The sequence below is a fragment of the Phaseolus vulgaris genome, chromosome 2, assembly GCF_051622355.1.
Source record: "Phaseolus vulgaris cultivar YP4 chromosome 2, ASM5162235v1, whole genome shotgun sequence".
Taxonomy (NCBI): Eukaryota; Viridiplantae; Streptophyta; class Magnoliopsida; order Fabales; family Fabaceae; genus Phaseolus; species Phaseolus vulgaris.
In genome coordinates, this window is record NC_143499.1 from 30,759,979 (window position 1) to 30,775,834 (window position 15,856).

General features: G+C 33.2%; 2 protein-coding genes across 2 annotated transcripts; one reads left to right on the forward strand and one right to left on the reverse strand.

The window, feature by feature from the left end:
• Window positions 1–7,802: 7,802 nt before the first annotated feature.
• Window positions 7,803–10,598, forward strand: LOC137809357 (uncharacterized). Its single transcript, XM_068610480.2, has 5 exons — window positions 7,803–7,934; window positions 8,037–8,523; window positions 8,668–10,112; window positions 10,188–10,379; window positions 10,452–10,598. The coding sequence occupies exons 1-5, from the start codon at window positions 7,803–7,805 to the stop codon at window positions 10,596–10,598; spliced, it is 2,403 nt and encodes an 800-aa protein (XP_068466581.2).
• Window positions 10,599–11,063: 465 nt separating this feature from the next.
• LOC137809358 (protein MAINTENANCE OF MERISTEMS-like) lies at window positions 11,064–12,795 on the reverse strand. The gene is made up of 4 exons (XM_090297938.1): window positions 12,562–12,795; window positions 11,851–12,257; window positions 11,304–11,793; window positions 11,064–11,231 (listed from the first exon to the last, which is right to left on the reverse strand). The coding sequence occupies exons 1-4, from the start codon at window positions 12,793–12,795 to the stop codon at window positions 11,064–11,066; spliced, it is 1,299 nt and encodes a 432-aa protein (XP_090154064.1).
• Window positions 12,796–15,856: the final 3,061 nt, after the last annotated feature.

The window sequence follows — 15,856 nt, forward strand, 5'->3', positions numbered from 1 at the left end:
TGTGTTGGGGAGAATGGGGGCATTCACACATATATATAGTTTTTTGAATGAGTCGCTTGACCACGTACGAGGCCACAATGCGCACACGCTCATGCACCGCTGGTGGGGCACTCCAACTAGAAACTACGTCTTTCACCACTGTAAGCAACACTCTCAATTACATAATAACTTTAAACTACTTCAACTTATTTCATTCGAAAAAGTCAAATATTTAATTTCATTTTAAATACTTCCAAAATCATATTTAATTTAATTTTAACTAATGATTAAATAAATTGTTTATTATTTTATACTTTTATACAAATAAAAACAACTTATGAATTCGTTTGTAAAAAAAAAATTATTTCTGTCATTTAAATATAAACCGTTATAAATCCAAACTCGCTCTTTTTCTTTTACATGCAAATAATTAAGGATATTTCTAAAATGATGTGTGTATTTTTAGTGAGTGTTTTGTTAAAGGGGAGAGTGTTTCTTAAATTAAAAGCTAAGTACATGATAAATATAGAAAAAAGTTGTTTAAAATTATTCAGATAATTGGTAAGGTGCATTATAAAAAAATCATTAAATAAAAATAATTAGTTATTATTTAATTAAATTAGAAACTATTTTATAAATTAAAAGTTATTAGTATTCAAAATATTTTTATTATTAATAAAAACATATAAAATAATAATCCTTAATCATCAAAATTTTAGTTATTTATTACTTTATATTTTAAATTAGTTATTATAAAAAAAATAAACCAAAATTTAAAATATAAAATTTTAGTAACTAATTTAGATATTAATTAAATAATATTTTATAAACTTTTATTATTAATAAAAGTTATTTTAAATATACATATTTTTTAATTTTTAAAATAGTATATAATTTATTTAATATAATATTTTTTTTTAATTTTTAGATTTAATTATTATTTAATAATTTTGAGGTAATACGTGAGTAAAAAAGCAAAAGGTGATTTAGTTTTTAGATTTAATTATTATTTAATAATTTTGACGTAATACGTGAGTAAAAAGCAAAAGATGATTTGGATAGTGAGTTGCAACAAGCTGTTGTTGTCATAGAAAGTTGGAGCTGGGTGTTTCCCACCATGGATCCAGTCTCCAGCTACTAGTGGTAAAGAGAAAGGTTTAAAACGTGTTTTTGCATGTTATTATCCACATTTGGCTACTATTTATTTTGCTTCTCCCCCACAAGTAGTGAGAATAGAAGGGTCACACTATTGCACGGACAACCCTTTTCTAGCATATTATAATATTATTCTTTCTTCAATTTATTTCTCCACGTTTAATTTACAGTTATTTAGTTAACTCTAAAGTTTCTAACCATCTCAATAACGACCTGTTAATAATGGATCAGAAAAATTTATTCAATAAACTTCACTACTTACTGATCTTAACCAATGATTTAGTACACTAAAATAACATGCTTAATAAAATATAATTTTAATATATGTATGTCGACGAGGGTACGATTGATGTTACATCTTGTAATCTGGGCGTCGGTAATTAACTCCAATCCAGGTAATGTTAAACCATTACACTAGTTATTACAATAAATGAAGATGAATATTCCTTGTCTGATGTGATGCTTTAATGTAGCGTACGTAATCGCACGTAATCGTATTGAAGAAAAAGAGGTTTTGATGAACCCTAAGTGTAGAGAAAAATAAATATAAGGGAAACTTTTATTCACTTGTATATTAGAGAGTAAAATACATGGTGTATATATAAGAAAAATATTAAGACCTAAGCAAGGGGCTTGGTGAATATGTCAGCAACTTGCATTGCAGAAGTAATGGGTAGTAGTTTGAGGAGACCAGAGTTAAGTTTTTCACGAACTAGATGACAATCAATTTCGATGTGCTTGGTTTGTTCATGAAAAACTTGATTGGAAGCTATTGCTATTTGAAGGGCAGATTTGTTGTCACAGTACAAGGTTGCAGGCTGGGAGAGAGGAAGATGTAAATCCTGAAGGAGGTAAAACAACCATTGTAACTCACATGTGGTGGTGGCAAGGGCTCTATACTCGGCTTCAGAGGAGCTGCGGGAGATAGTTGGCTGCTCCTTACTCATAGATTATTGGACTATAATAATAAATAAATCTATTGTTTTAATTAATATTCTTATAATTGGGTTTATTTGGGCCTTAACTATTATTATTGTTAATTTTGTGTTTTTAGAGTAAATTATCCGGAGTAAGCATCTACCTTTGTGAATGGACCAAATATGCAAAAGTCTAAGTTGCTTCTTGAACCAAAACAGAAAACAAATTCTGTGGAGAAGAAAGAGAAAATAAAATCTACAATATCTCAGAAACAGAATTGGAAGCAAATCTTCTGCAAAATACAAGAATTCTGGAAAGATGGAAACTTAGAAACGGTTAACAAAATATAAACTACAATATTATCTCAAGATCCTTGGAGCAGAAAAGCCTATAAAAGGACACAAGCATAAAAGAGAAAAGAGAGAGCTGCATAGGGTTTTCTTAGTTTATTTTCTTCTTAGTAATTCTTTTGTTTTACCTCCGCATGAAAGGCTAAACCTTTTTGGTTGATTCTTTTGTAATTTCCCATTGAGTTCTGAGGTTTTGTTCAATACCAGTTTCGATTTTTAATTCTCTATAGCAGTTGTTTTTATTGTCTAATCTCCTGGAAAACTGGTTTTTGTGAGAGGTTGTACTTGAACGCATGATTGAGAGTCTTCCTTATCTTAAACTTTGGTTTCTTAGTTAGTTCGCATTGTTCTAATTAATTTATTGGGCGCATGATTCAAGGGAGAAGAGGTAAGCATTCCCATGGAGTATACGCATGGAACAAAGTGGGTATTGATTAAACTAGTAGACGCATGCTTTACTGGGATCAACTGCTTTTTATTTGCTATTTTAATCTCTTTTATATTTTCTGCACAACTATCTCAAACCCTTTTTTTTTTATCTTTATTGTTATAGATTTTAAACCCTAATCAACTGATTTTACTATTGGATTCGTTGGGAGATGACTTGGGGACATTTGTCCACAATTATACTATCATCTCTCTAGTGTTAGACAAGTCTACGCTAGAATCATATTAATTTGACAGCAAAACGACAGCTATCAGACAGATTTGCGTGTGGTAGGACATGTTGCCCAGTCAGAGTCACTAAAACCATAAAGGTGAAGTGAACTAGTGTGAGAAAAATATAGTCCTTCACCAGGGGTGCCCTTGAGGTAACGTAAAAGACGTGAGACAACTTGCCGATGATGAGTTGTGGGTGCAGATATGAATTGGCTTAAATTGTGGACAGCAAAGGCGATGTCTAGTCGCGTGTTGGTTAAGTAAATTAAACGTCCAAGGAGTCTTCTGTATTGAGAAGTGGCATCAGCATCGAGAGGTGAGCCTTGGTCGGGAGAGAGACGGGAGGTGTGAGTCATAGGAGTGGCCACAGGTGCAGAGTCAAGCATGCCAGTTTCTTGAAGGAGATCAAGAGTATACTTGTGTTGACTTAAATGAAAACCAGTACTGTTGCGAGCAATTTCCAATCCCAAAAAGTAAGTGAGATTACCTAATTTTTTTATCTTGAAGTGATGGTGAAGGGATGCAGTAATTGTATTGATTTCCTCCGTGTCATCACCAGTTAAGACCAAGTCATCAACATAAACAAGAATAACAGTGAGTTTATTATTATTATATTTAAGAAAAAAAGAGTGATCAGCAACAGAAATAGAGTAATTATTTGATAAAAGAAAAGTAGAAAGTTTGGCGTACCATTGGCGACCAGCTTGACGAAGGCCATACAAAGACCGTTGAAGCTTGCAAACATGCTGGGGAGAAGGAAGAGAGAGGCCAGGTGGGGGGTCATGTATACCTCTTCATGGAAATCACCATGAAGAAATGCATTATTGACATCAAGTTGTTTTAAAATCCAATTTTTGGTAGTGGCAATAGCAAGCAGAAGGCGGAGGGTAGTGAGTTTAGCAACAGGTGCAAAAGTGTCTAAGAAATCAAGTCCTTTAAGTTGGGTAAACCCTTTGACAACAACTCTAGCTTTGTGGCGCTCAACAGTGCCATCAGAATGGTATTTGATTTTATATACCCATTTACAACCAATAGTTTTCTTTCTTGGAGGGAGAGGGGTAAGTTGCCAAGTATGCTTAGCAGCAAGAGCTTGAAGCTCATCTTGCATGGCAGATTGCCAAGAAGCATTTTTGGAGGCTTCTTTATATGTCTGAGGTTCAGGATGAGAATTGATAGAGGAAATAACATTTCTAAAATTGGAAGATAAGGAATTGTAAGACAAGTAATTATGAATAGGATATCTACTACTTACAGTGTTGGTTGCAGTGTGGACTTTAAGACTAACTCAACCCCATAAAACCCGCTCATGGGGTGAGGTTTACACCCACTTATATACAATGAAATGTCTTTATCTATAGTCGACGTGAGATCTCCAACACACCCCCTCACGCCGAGAGTGATAGATAGGAGCTCGTGCGTGGGATAACATATTATGGGTGGTGGCCTGATAAACCCAACAAATACTCGCTAGGATAGGATCGAAATGGCTCTAATACCATATTACAGTAAATGAAGATGAATATTCCTTGTCTAATGTGATGCTTTAATGTAGCGTACGTAATCGTAATGAAGAAAGAGAGGTTTTGATGAACCCTAAGTGTAGAGAAAAGTAAATATAAGAGAAAATACATGGTATATATATAAGAAAAATATTAAGACCTAGCTGAAACAGAAAAGGAAAGTTGGGCCAAACAAACAAAGCCCAATAATTTAAAATAGAAAATTAAATATATTAACACTAGTCAAGTTTTGTTGTCATGTTGTGATTATTATTATACTTATGAGTATGATTATCAATATTAATATAATTAATAAAATAAAAATTATTAACATTATTTTTATATTTAATATTGTTATTATTATTGATAATATTAAATATTATTAATATTGTTAAATATTATAAATAGTGTTAATATTATTAATATTATAAATAATGTTAATTTATAAATATTTTTTATTATTAATGTTATTATTACTAATATTGTTATATTATTAATATCATTAATACTATTATTATTATTAATATTATTAATTTTATAATATTAATAATATGTATTGTTGTTAGTTATGATTATTATTATTTATGAATATTAATTATGATTTTATAAATCTTCATATTATAATAATATTTTTAATATTATGTATATAATTATTATGATAATAGTTGGTAAATAATAGAGATTCGTGGGTAATAGTTGGTAGGTAATACATATCCGTAAGTAAAAGTTGGTAGGTAATAATATCCGTGGATAACCGTTGGTAGATAATGTTGAATTTACCAACGGATTCAGAATCTGTGGGTAATGTTTTCTGTAGGTAATGCTGAATTTACCTACGGACTCAGATCCGTAAGTAAAAATTCGTAGATATAATACTGATTTTTTTTTGTAATGAGGTACCTTCGAAGTTTGGATTATGAAAAGATCGAAAATCGAAACTTGGAAGGAAGAATGATGAATTTGCAAGGAAGGGAGTTGAAAGACAATCGACCGACCGATAGAAAAAGAAAGAAGAACACTTTAATAGTTCTATAGTCAAACCCTGTGTAAAAAGCGTATATAATCTTAATGTAAAGTTATTAGAGTTACAATTTAATTTTTGAAGTTAGAATTTGGGGCTTTCTTTCTATTTTCATTCCTAATAATCATATTCGTAGACATATCATATCAGAAAATTTTACTTAACCCTGATTAAATCACACTCATATTCTTTCTAAATTTAAAATAGAGATTCGTGTTTCTTACATTTTTAATAGATGACACTGCTACTTTTATATTTTTAATAAAGTGATATTAATTTCCTTGTTTTATTTAAAATATCATATTAACTAATATTTAGATAAAATTTTAAAAATGTAAATTTTAAATAATTTAGTATAAATAAGAAAACTACTTTTTATTAATAAAATAAGAAAAATGAGTGCCACGTTATAAAAATGTAACAAATATTATTATCATTTACTAAAAATATAAGGGGATTAATATCTATTAAAAAATTATCGGGAATGTTAATATAAAATTATTAGAAAAATAAGAGAAGTGAGTATCTATTTTAGTATTAACGATAATGTGTGGATCATTTAGCATACGAGTTTGAATGGTGACATACAAATTTTTTAAACTACGTCATCAGATTTTTTTAATTCAAGAAAATAATGTAGATGAATATTCTTTACAAATTAGTTTACTCCTTTTTAAATAGAGGATATATTAAATTATTAATTATTTTTAATTAAATAATGTTTAACTATATATAATTTTATTTTTTTCATTGTTATTATACTTGAAATTTCGTAACTACTAATGTTTAGTTTACATCTTAGTGAATATTTTCTTAATTAAAAAAATCAGAAAAAACGAGACAGAACTATTTTGACGGTGGGGTAGAGTGTTAAATTGACTTGACACTACTTTTACATGTTAAGAAAATTCAATAGATTTCCTTCATAAAGCTTGAGTTTAGACTAGATGAGTATTCATTAATTTTTATTTATTTGTAATATTCAGTGTTTTCTTACGTCACACTTTTGACATCAATTAAACACACTGTATTATTTAGTATTCTTGTTGACTTTCACCATTTAATTTTATTTTCTTTATCCGTTGAATTATGTTACTCAATACTTTTTCCTTTCTTATATCCTGGTTTCACACGTGTATACTTGTTAAATGTTTTAATGATAAAGTTAAAATCAATTTTAATTAAATATTTTTTTAAAAAAAATACACGTATTTATACTACAGATTATTAGATTTTAGTAATTTTATTGAACTTTTACTATTTGTATTTTTATATTTTGGATTTTATTTTTGACCTTAACATAATTAAGATAGTGTTAATTACATATGGAATTTTATACTTTCATGTTTGAAATCAGAATTCTATTTATGATTTTACAGTCTTTTGACTTTTTCAACTTTATTATTGTTCTTGACGTTCATTTAATTTTATGTATTATGATCAAATTTTGTCAAAAAATATGTATGATTAGTGTCATAATACGAGAAACCGTCAAAATGTACACAAGTTCTAATAAGAACAAGTAAAGAGAGATAAATGTAAATAACTAATTTTTATTCGGGTAATTTATTGATTATGAAAAACTAAATAAAGCTAAACAACGAAAAAAGAATGGGAGTCAATGAAGGCAATTGCTTCCTGCACCCGATCAATTGTGATTGGCACCCGACACATTTTTGAAAATCCTAAAATGCCCTTGTCTTCTTCATTTATGAAAACATTGAATGGTGAGGAAGAAGAAGTTTATGAATGTGTGAAGCTTTGGTTTGAGCTGCAAAAGAGAAGGTTGTGCTTCGTTCATTGTTGCTAAGTTGAGTGTAAGCTTCGTTTGCCAAGTTAATGAGGTAAGTAATCCATTTTCGTTCGTTTTTGGTTATTTTCTCGAGCTCAGCTGGTCCCGGATATCGGAATCCGGAATTCAAATTTTCTGCCTACGGATATTAATATCCGGAAGTCAAAATTTTCTATACGGATAATAATATCCGGAACTAGGATTTGCCTACGGACGCTGATATCCGTAGTTCATATTTGCCTTACGGATGAAAATATCCGGAACTAGTATTTGCCTTACGGATGCAAATATCCGTAGTTCATAATATTGCCTTATGGATATATATATCCGGAAGTTAACTGTTGATATTTTTTTGGTTATGGATTAATTTATCCGGAAGTGAAGTGTTCATTTTTTTCAGCAACCGAATGGATACAACAGAGTCATACATGGGAGTTTTAGGGGAGATTGATGTGTGGGATGGATTAGATGATGTTGATCTGGAGCAGTCAACAAGTTATAACGCATTAGATAATGAACACAGGGCACATGAATGTAGTGAGACATTTTCTACAAATGAGGTATGGTCAATGTTGGGTTGTGAATGTTTTTTATATGAATTATTTTTAAATTTGGCATGATGATCAAGATGTTCTTTTAAATTTTTAAGAATGTTATTGTAGGTATTTCGTGATCGAGATGAGCTGTTAGATTGGGCGAGAAGTGTTGGCTATAGTTATGGGTTTGTCATTGTTATATTAAGGTCAGATACATGGACGGGCCAACGAGGAAGGATGACCTATGTATTGTTAGGTTGTGAGAGAGGAGGTAAATACAGACGGTATAAAAAAGAATTAGATGTCAGTCAAACTGGAAGTAGGAAGTGTGAGTGTCCTCTCAGATTGCGAGGCAAACCAGTCAAAGGTGGTCAAGGGTGGAAGGTTGAATTAATTTGTGGTTCTCACAATCATGACTTGGCAGAGACAATGGTGGGTCATCCCTATGCTGGAAGGTTAAGTATAGAGGAAAAGGTTATGGTTGAGGATATGAGTAAAACTGCGGTGAAGCCAAGAAATATTTTACTAACCATGAAAGAGAGAAATGAGAAGAATGTGACAACGATTAAGCAGGTTTATAATGCAATCACTGTTCACCGAAGATCACAACGAGGTCACAGAACAAAAATGCAACAACTGATGTTGTTACTAGTATAATTGGTGAACTCATTTAACATTGTCATATTAATGGATAGTACGTACAAGACGAACAAGTATAGGATGCCGTTACTTGAGGTTGTTGGGATTACTTCTACAGGTTTGACTTTCTCCGTTGCATTTTGTTTACTAGCAGCAGAAAAGGAAAATAATTTTTTTTGGGCCCTTGACAGACTTAAATGGTTGTTTTTAAGAGTTGATTCATGCCCTAGGGTGGTGGTATGTGATAGAGATGTTGCCTTAATGAATGCAATTAGAATGGTGTTTCCTGAAGCTTATAATTTGCTATGTCGGTTTCACATTGATAAAAATGTGAAAGCAAAATGTAAAATGTTGGTGCATCCAAGAGAGGCATGGGATCAAGTAATGGAAGTGTGGGGATCTGTTGTGGATTGTGATATTGTTGAGGCCTTTGAAGATTGTGTCAATGCTCTTCGAGTTGTCTGTTCTCCATGGCCTATATTTGTTGATTATGTGATGGATACATGGTTACGTCCACATAAAGAAAAATTTGTCAAGGCATGGATAGATAAGGTGATGCACTTAGGAAACACAACAAGTAACAGAGTTGAGGCGGCACACTGGAACCTAAAGAGAGTTCTTCAGAATTCGATGGGGGATTTATGTTTCTGCTGGGATTCCATCAATAAGATGATTATTTTACAACATAATGCAATCAAAGATTCATTCCAAAAGAGTTTGCATGTGGTTGGACATCAGTTCAAGGTTACAGCTTACAAAAAATTGTTAGGTTTTGTGTCTAAATATCCTTTGAACCTTATTTTAGAAGAACTTGATAGGGTTAAATCAGTGGGGTTTGATAAAAGTAGGTGTGGATGTAGTCTTACATGTACTCATGGTCTTCCTTGTGCGTGTCAATTGGCTTCATTTGGTGTTGGTAGCATACCACTTAAATCAGTACATGTGATGTGGACTCGTTTAAGTTTTGAAGACATTGCTACTGAACAATCTTCATCTGAGTTGTCAATTGATAAAGAGTTTGAGGTCATCGCGAAGCGGTTTAAAGAGTTGGATGTTGCAGGTAAGGTTAACATCAAAAGTAAATTGCAGGATATTGCCTTTCCAGAGAAAACATCTATTTACGCACCAGATCATAAGGTGAAAACAAAAGGTGCTGTAAAGATGTCTCGTCCTACCAAATTCATGAGATCAACTAAGCGAATCCCTTCTTATTTTGAACATGTGGATTTCTTACACTCACAACATGATAGTTGTGCAAGCAAAAAATCTAATGAAGAAAGCTTACCAGAAATTGTACCAGCAAAATGTATTCCTTTCCTTGATCAGTTCCTTGTAGGGTATCATCCATATATTGTTGATGTTGTTGACGTTAGGGCTGATGGCCATTGTGGCTACCGTGCTGTTGCTGCCCAATTGGGAATGGGAGAGGAGTCATGGGCTGTTGTTCGAATGAATTTGTTAAAAGAACTAAGTGAATGGAGACAAGAATATGTTCAACTCTTTGGTGGTGATGATAGATATGAATACTTGAAGAAGTCACTTCTAGTGGAACACATGTCTATGGTACCAACCACTAAAACCATTTCATTTTTACATTGCATTTCTTTATTTAACTTTGTTTGTCAATTGTACTTGCAGGCAGGAACAGATAAGTGGATGACAATTCCAGACATGGGATATGTTATTGCAAATCGGTATAATGTCATTCTTGTTTCTTTGTCCATGTTACAATCATTGAGTATTTTTCCTTTAAGAACCCAAGCACCAAGTAACTTCCGTCAACACCAAATCATTGCAATTGGACATGTCCACGGAAATCATTTTGTCCAGGTATAAACTAAACCAATCAAGATTGATGTGCTAAATCAAGATTTGTGTACCTTATATTTATTACCTTTATAGGTCAAGCTCAAAGATGATTGTCCAATTCCACCTACGGATATATTGTGGGCATCACATCGTTATCCGGCGGCCCAAACTTGGTCAACATACTACACTAGCCGGATACAAGTTTATACCCAACTAATGTCCATTAGACGATATTTGTAATTATAACATTTGTAATAGCATAATTTAGATTTATGGATGTTTAGTACATTTGCAGTTGTCCTACACACAATGTTGAATTCACTGAAGTTTGTGAATACGGATAAAAATATTTGTCTACGGATAAAAATATCTGTAAGTCACACTTTTGCCTACGGATAAAAATATCCGGAAGTCGCAGTTATGCCTACGGATAAAAATATCCGTAAGTCACACTTTTGCCTACGGATAAAAATATCCGGAAGTCGCAGTTATGCCTACCGATAAAAATATCCGTAAGTCACACTTTTGCCTACGGATAAAAATATGCGTAAGCCAGTGATTTTTGTACTAAAATAAAAGTAACGTGAAGCAAGAACTGATAAGGATCATATTGAAACATATAAATAAGGTTCAGATACATTGTCATGGATCAAAATATTACATAAAAAGAAATCGTAATACATCTGACATATTGAGAAATCCTAATCAATCATTCCTACGTGCATGTCTCCTGACATAAACAACTCTTTCATCAGTCGCTCCTCGTGCTAACATAATGGCTGCTTGTATGCCTTCCCAAACAGGGCTGCCCTCCACGACATCGCCATGATCAAGTAATGACTGCAATGTCTCTGTAATTCTACGACAAATACCCTACAAGCATGAATGACATACTATTAGACAAAAACAATAGAAATTAATATCTTAACAAGGTTATAAGCATACCAGAGCAGGATGTGACTCCTCATGATGACTTGGCACTGCTTCGTGATGACGTGCATCTGAGGGTACCGGTACAGGACGGTCATCCTCATCTATATTAATCACATATGGATGTGATACAGATCTAAACCAACCCATGTACTCTTGAACGCAAGCGTCAGGATGACGTGCTATGGCATAGTCATGTATGACATAATCATTGAAATGTAACCATCGACGGTCCATTTCATTTGTATCCGGATGACCATGTCCAATTACAGATGGGTTGCGAGGGATGATCTGTGTATAGCCATACTGACGCAGAACACGTTCTGGCATGTGCAACTGTGTCCAATTTCCAAGCCTCAAATAACCACAGAATAAGGAAATCCACTCGAATGGACGTTCTTCCCTGTGCTCGTTGTATGGACAAAACCGAATGGAAGCTGGTGTCAATGTATCCAACTGTGATCGTACAACAACAATTGAAGTACCTTTTCCAGCATCATACAGCCTGCACCGAGGTTGATCTTCAGAATACAATGCTTACATACGTCTCATCCCTATAGACGGGAAATGCTCATAAATCCACCCCTGCAACAATGTTGCATAACCAGCTAGTTGCTTTGTGTTTGCATAACTACAATCTCCTAGCTGCTCATACATGTGAGTTAGGGCAGCTGCTGCCCAAGAATATCCCCCGGTAAGCCTTAAATCAACAAAAAATCCAAGATAAAACACACTTACTGATGTAGCACTCTTGTTCGCAAAAATAGTGCAACCGACAAGGTGAAGTAAGTATGCTCTGGCAGCCACAGTCCACTGCCTCCTTGGGCATGCATCTTGATACACTTCTCTTAACCAGCTAAGGCGCACATGAGCTCCCCGACAGTGTCTTGTTTCTTCAGATGCAAGTGCACGGTCAACACGGAGGGCTTCTACCAATAAATCAGTCGCCGAATCAGAATCTAAGGTTTCCTGTGTGTAAAACTGACCGACAATGGGTAAATGTAACAAATTTGACACATCATCAAGAGTGATGGTCATCTCCCCAACCGGTAAATGAAAACTGTTTGTCTCTGCATGCCACCTCTCTACAAAAGCACACAACAGTCCTCGGTCTAGACTCTCATAACTAGCATGAAGCAGACCACCTCTAAGCCAGACAATTCTACAGCAGCTTCTATGCGCTCATGAGGTGCTCCTAACTTATTTATCTTCCTCCCATGTGAAACGACCTTCAGCTCACCACGATCCTACAATAATCATTTTCATTACTTACCAAACCATCCCACAACTGTTTGGCTACGTGATGTTCATAATTAACAAGTAAGGACTTATCCAATGGCCCTCCTGGATAGCCTTCATCATCAACTTCAACTTCTTCTTGTTCAATATAATCTTCAAACTCTTCATTTGGAATTGAAGTACTAGGCCCACCCCGTTTTCTTCTAATCGATGCAGTTGGACGCACACGATCCAAATTAGAACTTCCTCCACCTCTAGTCCGCACCATCTTACATTTCATAAAAGTAACATTCAATCCAACATATATAACAAAATTATAACACATATAGTTTGAAACACTTGTGAAAAATTTCACACTAATACGGATATTAATATCCGCAGAACAATAACAACATTCCGGATAAAAATATCCGCAAGTCAAACGTAGCTTACGGATAAAAATATCCAGAACCCACTTTTGAATTACGAACAAAAAAATCCGGAACCTATTCTTGAACTACGGACAAAAATATCCGTAAGCCACTATTCAAGTGCGGATGAAAAAATCCGGATGCCAATATTCATGTGCGGATAAATTTATCCGGAAGCTAATGCTGATCTACGGATAAAATTATCCAGAAGCAAATGGTGATCTGCGGATAAAATTATCCGGAATGTACTACTCTACGAAGAAAAAAACCATGAACGGTACCTTGACTTCTTTGACGATGAAGCTCACTCACGACGAAGCAAACCAACTCTGCGAAGGTGGCTCACGGTGGCTGACGGTGTCTTCCTGCAACTTCACGGTGGCTCAAGGTGGCTGCTGCTGCTTCACGGTGAAAGGCACAATTGAAGAAGAAGAACCCTATTTGTTGGGTGCTTGCATTGGGTCCAGATCATAATATATGTGTTTTTAATTTCATTAAGGGTAATATGGTCTTTTCACAAATCTGATTGGGTGCCGGTCACAAAGCATTGGGTGCAGGGAGAATGTGCCGTCAATGAAATACCAGGCCCATAAAAATGGGCTTTAATACTAACATTTAAGCCCATAATTATTTGATGATGCGTTTCTTTTTATTAGATGTTAGACAACAACAAAAAAACAATGAAAACTAACAATTGTTCTCATAATGCAGATAGTCATAGTTCATGTCAGATCTTGGGTTCTGATTTTTCACATTCTCACAATCGAAAACTCTTACAACTTGATATAAATAGTGTGTTACTAAATCAATATTTATTTGAACATGGAAATATCTAAGGGTATAAACCTCAAACAAGACTCTTGGCAATGCTTTAACAAGTCTTCTTTCAGATTATTAATTATGGTTTTTCTCAGTTCAAAGTTGACTATTCTTTTTTAATCTAAGAACCAAATGAAGATTTATTGATGACATTATTGTTGTTGGATTAAGTATTAAATTTCCCAGCTAAAATCAACCACAATTATAAAAATTGTTTAAATTGAGTAATTAAGAGAGTAGAGTGATCTGAATTTGTTTTTGACATGTTTTTGAGCTAAGGGAGTAAAGAAGAAATTCCAAATAAGAAATGCCCAAAAAAAAGTCCCACTTAACTACACTGCAGGTAGATAGGGATGAAAATGCGGGTGACCCGCATAAAGGTTGGTCCACATAAAATATATATTAAAAAAAATTAAAATTTTGATTTTTTTTATTTTAAGATGTATTAGGTAAATAGTCTTATAATATTATTTTTATGAAACATAAATAATAGATATTATTAAATTTTTTGAGAGGTGTAATATGAAGCTATATGAAAAAAATATAGGGGTGTAGAAATAAATTTCTACATTTTTAAGTTATACGACTTATACAGGCCAGCCTGTCCCGTTCTGTACGGGCTGCGAGTTATGCAGAACAGACCTAAACGGTCAGTGTTTTAAAATAGGCAGTCTGCCCGAGCCACATACCACCCACTTTCCATCCCTACAAGCAGAAAAAACAATTGTTCTTCAAATACAATGAATATGTGGAAAGGAGAGAAAAAAAGAAAAAGAATAGTTTGAAAACTTAATTGTATATCATTCTTGATGTGATGAATTTATAAATAAATATATATAATAAAGTATAAATTTAAAATTAAATTATATAAAAAATATTAAAATAATAATATTAAAAGTTATAATGTGATTGTATAAAATACATGGGAGTGAATATATCATTACCAAAAAAAAAATACCCTTCTATATAACCGTGATTAAACACCTCCTTAACAACTCTTTATAATAACATAATAATATTTTAAATTAAAAAATTAACTAAATATAATTTATTTTATTTATTTGGATTTTTAAGTAGATGCTTTTATTTTATTGTGCATATATTGTCGTATCACTGCCCTTTTATAAATAAGAATTGTTAGTGTCTTGTGAATAGCCGCCACTATCTGCAAGGGGTACCCTACCAGATTACGCTTGGTATTTTTATGGATTTGAGATTTCAGGACATCTTGGATCCTAAGGAAATTGATTGTTCTCATAGCTAGGAAAAGGGTTTTGTTTGGGCAAATAATTTTAAACACACTCATTTCTAAATCTTCATATGTTTTGTTTTTCTTTAGAGTTTTCTTTGATTACAGTAAACTTTTCGAGTTGTTCCACTAAATGGTAAAATACTTTTAAAAGATTTTTTTTACCTCAAATCATAAAAATGTAGATAATTTTTTAAGTGAGTAAATGAAACCCTAAACTCTAAAATTGATAAATAGTCCTAAATCAAATTGAAATTGATAACAAGGCCATAGTGTTTGGTCGAAGGACACGACAAAGATGCCTAGCTTTTAGGTTTGTCCTATTAGGAAGTAATCCGAAAATAAATGGTTAATGTAGTTTTGGACCTTGAAATGACTTTAGTTATTTAAGAAAATGGAAATATAATATATTTATGCAATAATGATAAGTAGGTGAAGAAAGATTTTGTTGTCTAAACTAGAGAGAAGATAAGGAAGGTTGTAAAGGCATAGACAACGAAATATGGGTCGTCGGCTACGAGATATTGGTCTTGCTTGATCGTGTAGCCATAAACTTTCTAGATTTTGTAGTTCAGAAAAGTGCTTATGTTGCGCCACGTTCCGCAGCTTTTTAAAAGTGAGAAAGAGCTTATGTAAGTTAAGTGATGGAGGTAAATGTCGGTGAGATATTATTACAATTCCTACACATAAACCCCACCAACACCAACGCATGTTCCTCATTCTTTCCTTCTCATTTTGATTACTAAACAACACACACCATTCCCACGTTAAATCTTCTACACCACCCTTTTTGACTTCATCTTACCGACTCATCAATCTTTCATTCTCCACTATTTCATTACTGTTAACCA

What these genes read in the sequence shown, in the direction of transcription:
- LOC137809358 (XM_090297938.1), bottom strand. Translation starts at nt 12,795, where the DNA reads ATGGTGCGGACTAGAGGTGGAGGAAGTTCTAATTTGGATCGTGTGCGT. An exon ending in AACAGTTGTGGGATGGTTTG is followed by an intron (nt 12,258 to 12,561) that starts GTAAGTAATGAA and finishes TTTTACACACAG; the next exon opens with GAAACCTTAGATTCTGATTC. An exon ending in TGGATTTATGAGCATTTCCC is followed by an intron (nt 11,794 to 11,850) that starts GTCTATAGGGAT and finishes ACCTCGGTGCAG; the next exon opens with GCTGTATGATGCTGGAAAAG.
- LOC137809357 (XM_068610480.2), top strand. Translation starts at nt 7,803, where the DNA reads ATGGGAGTTTTAGGGGAGATTGATGTGTGGGATGGATTAGATGATGTT. An exon ending in TCACCGAAGATCACAACGAG is followed by an intron (nt 8,524 to 8,667) that starts GTCACAGAACAA and finishes TTACTTCTACAG; the next exon opens with GTTTGACTTTCTCCGTTGCA. An exon ending in ACGGAAATCATTTTGTCCAG is followed by an intron (nt 10,380 to 10,451) that starts GTATAAACTAAA and finishes TTACCTTTATAG; the next exon opens with GTCAAGCTCAAAGATGATTG.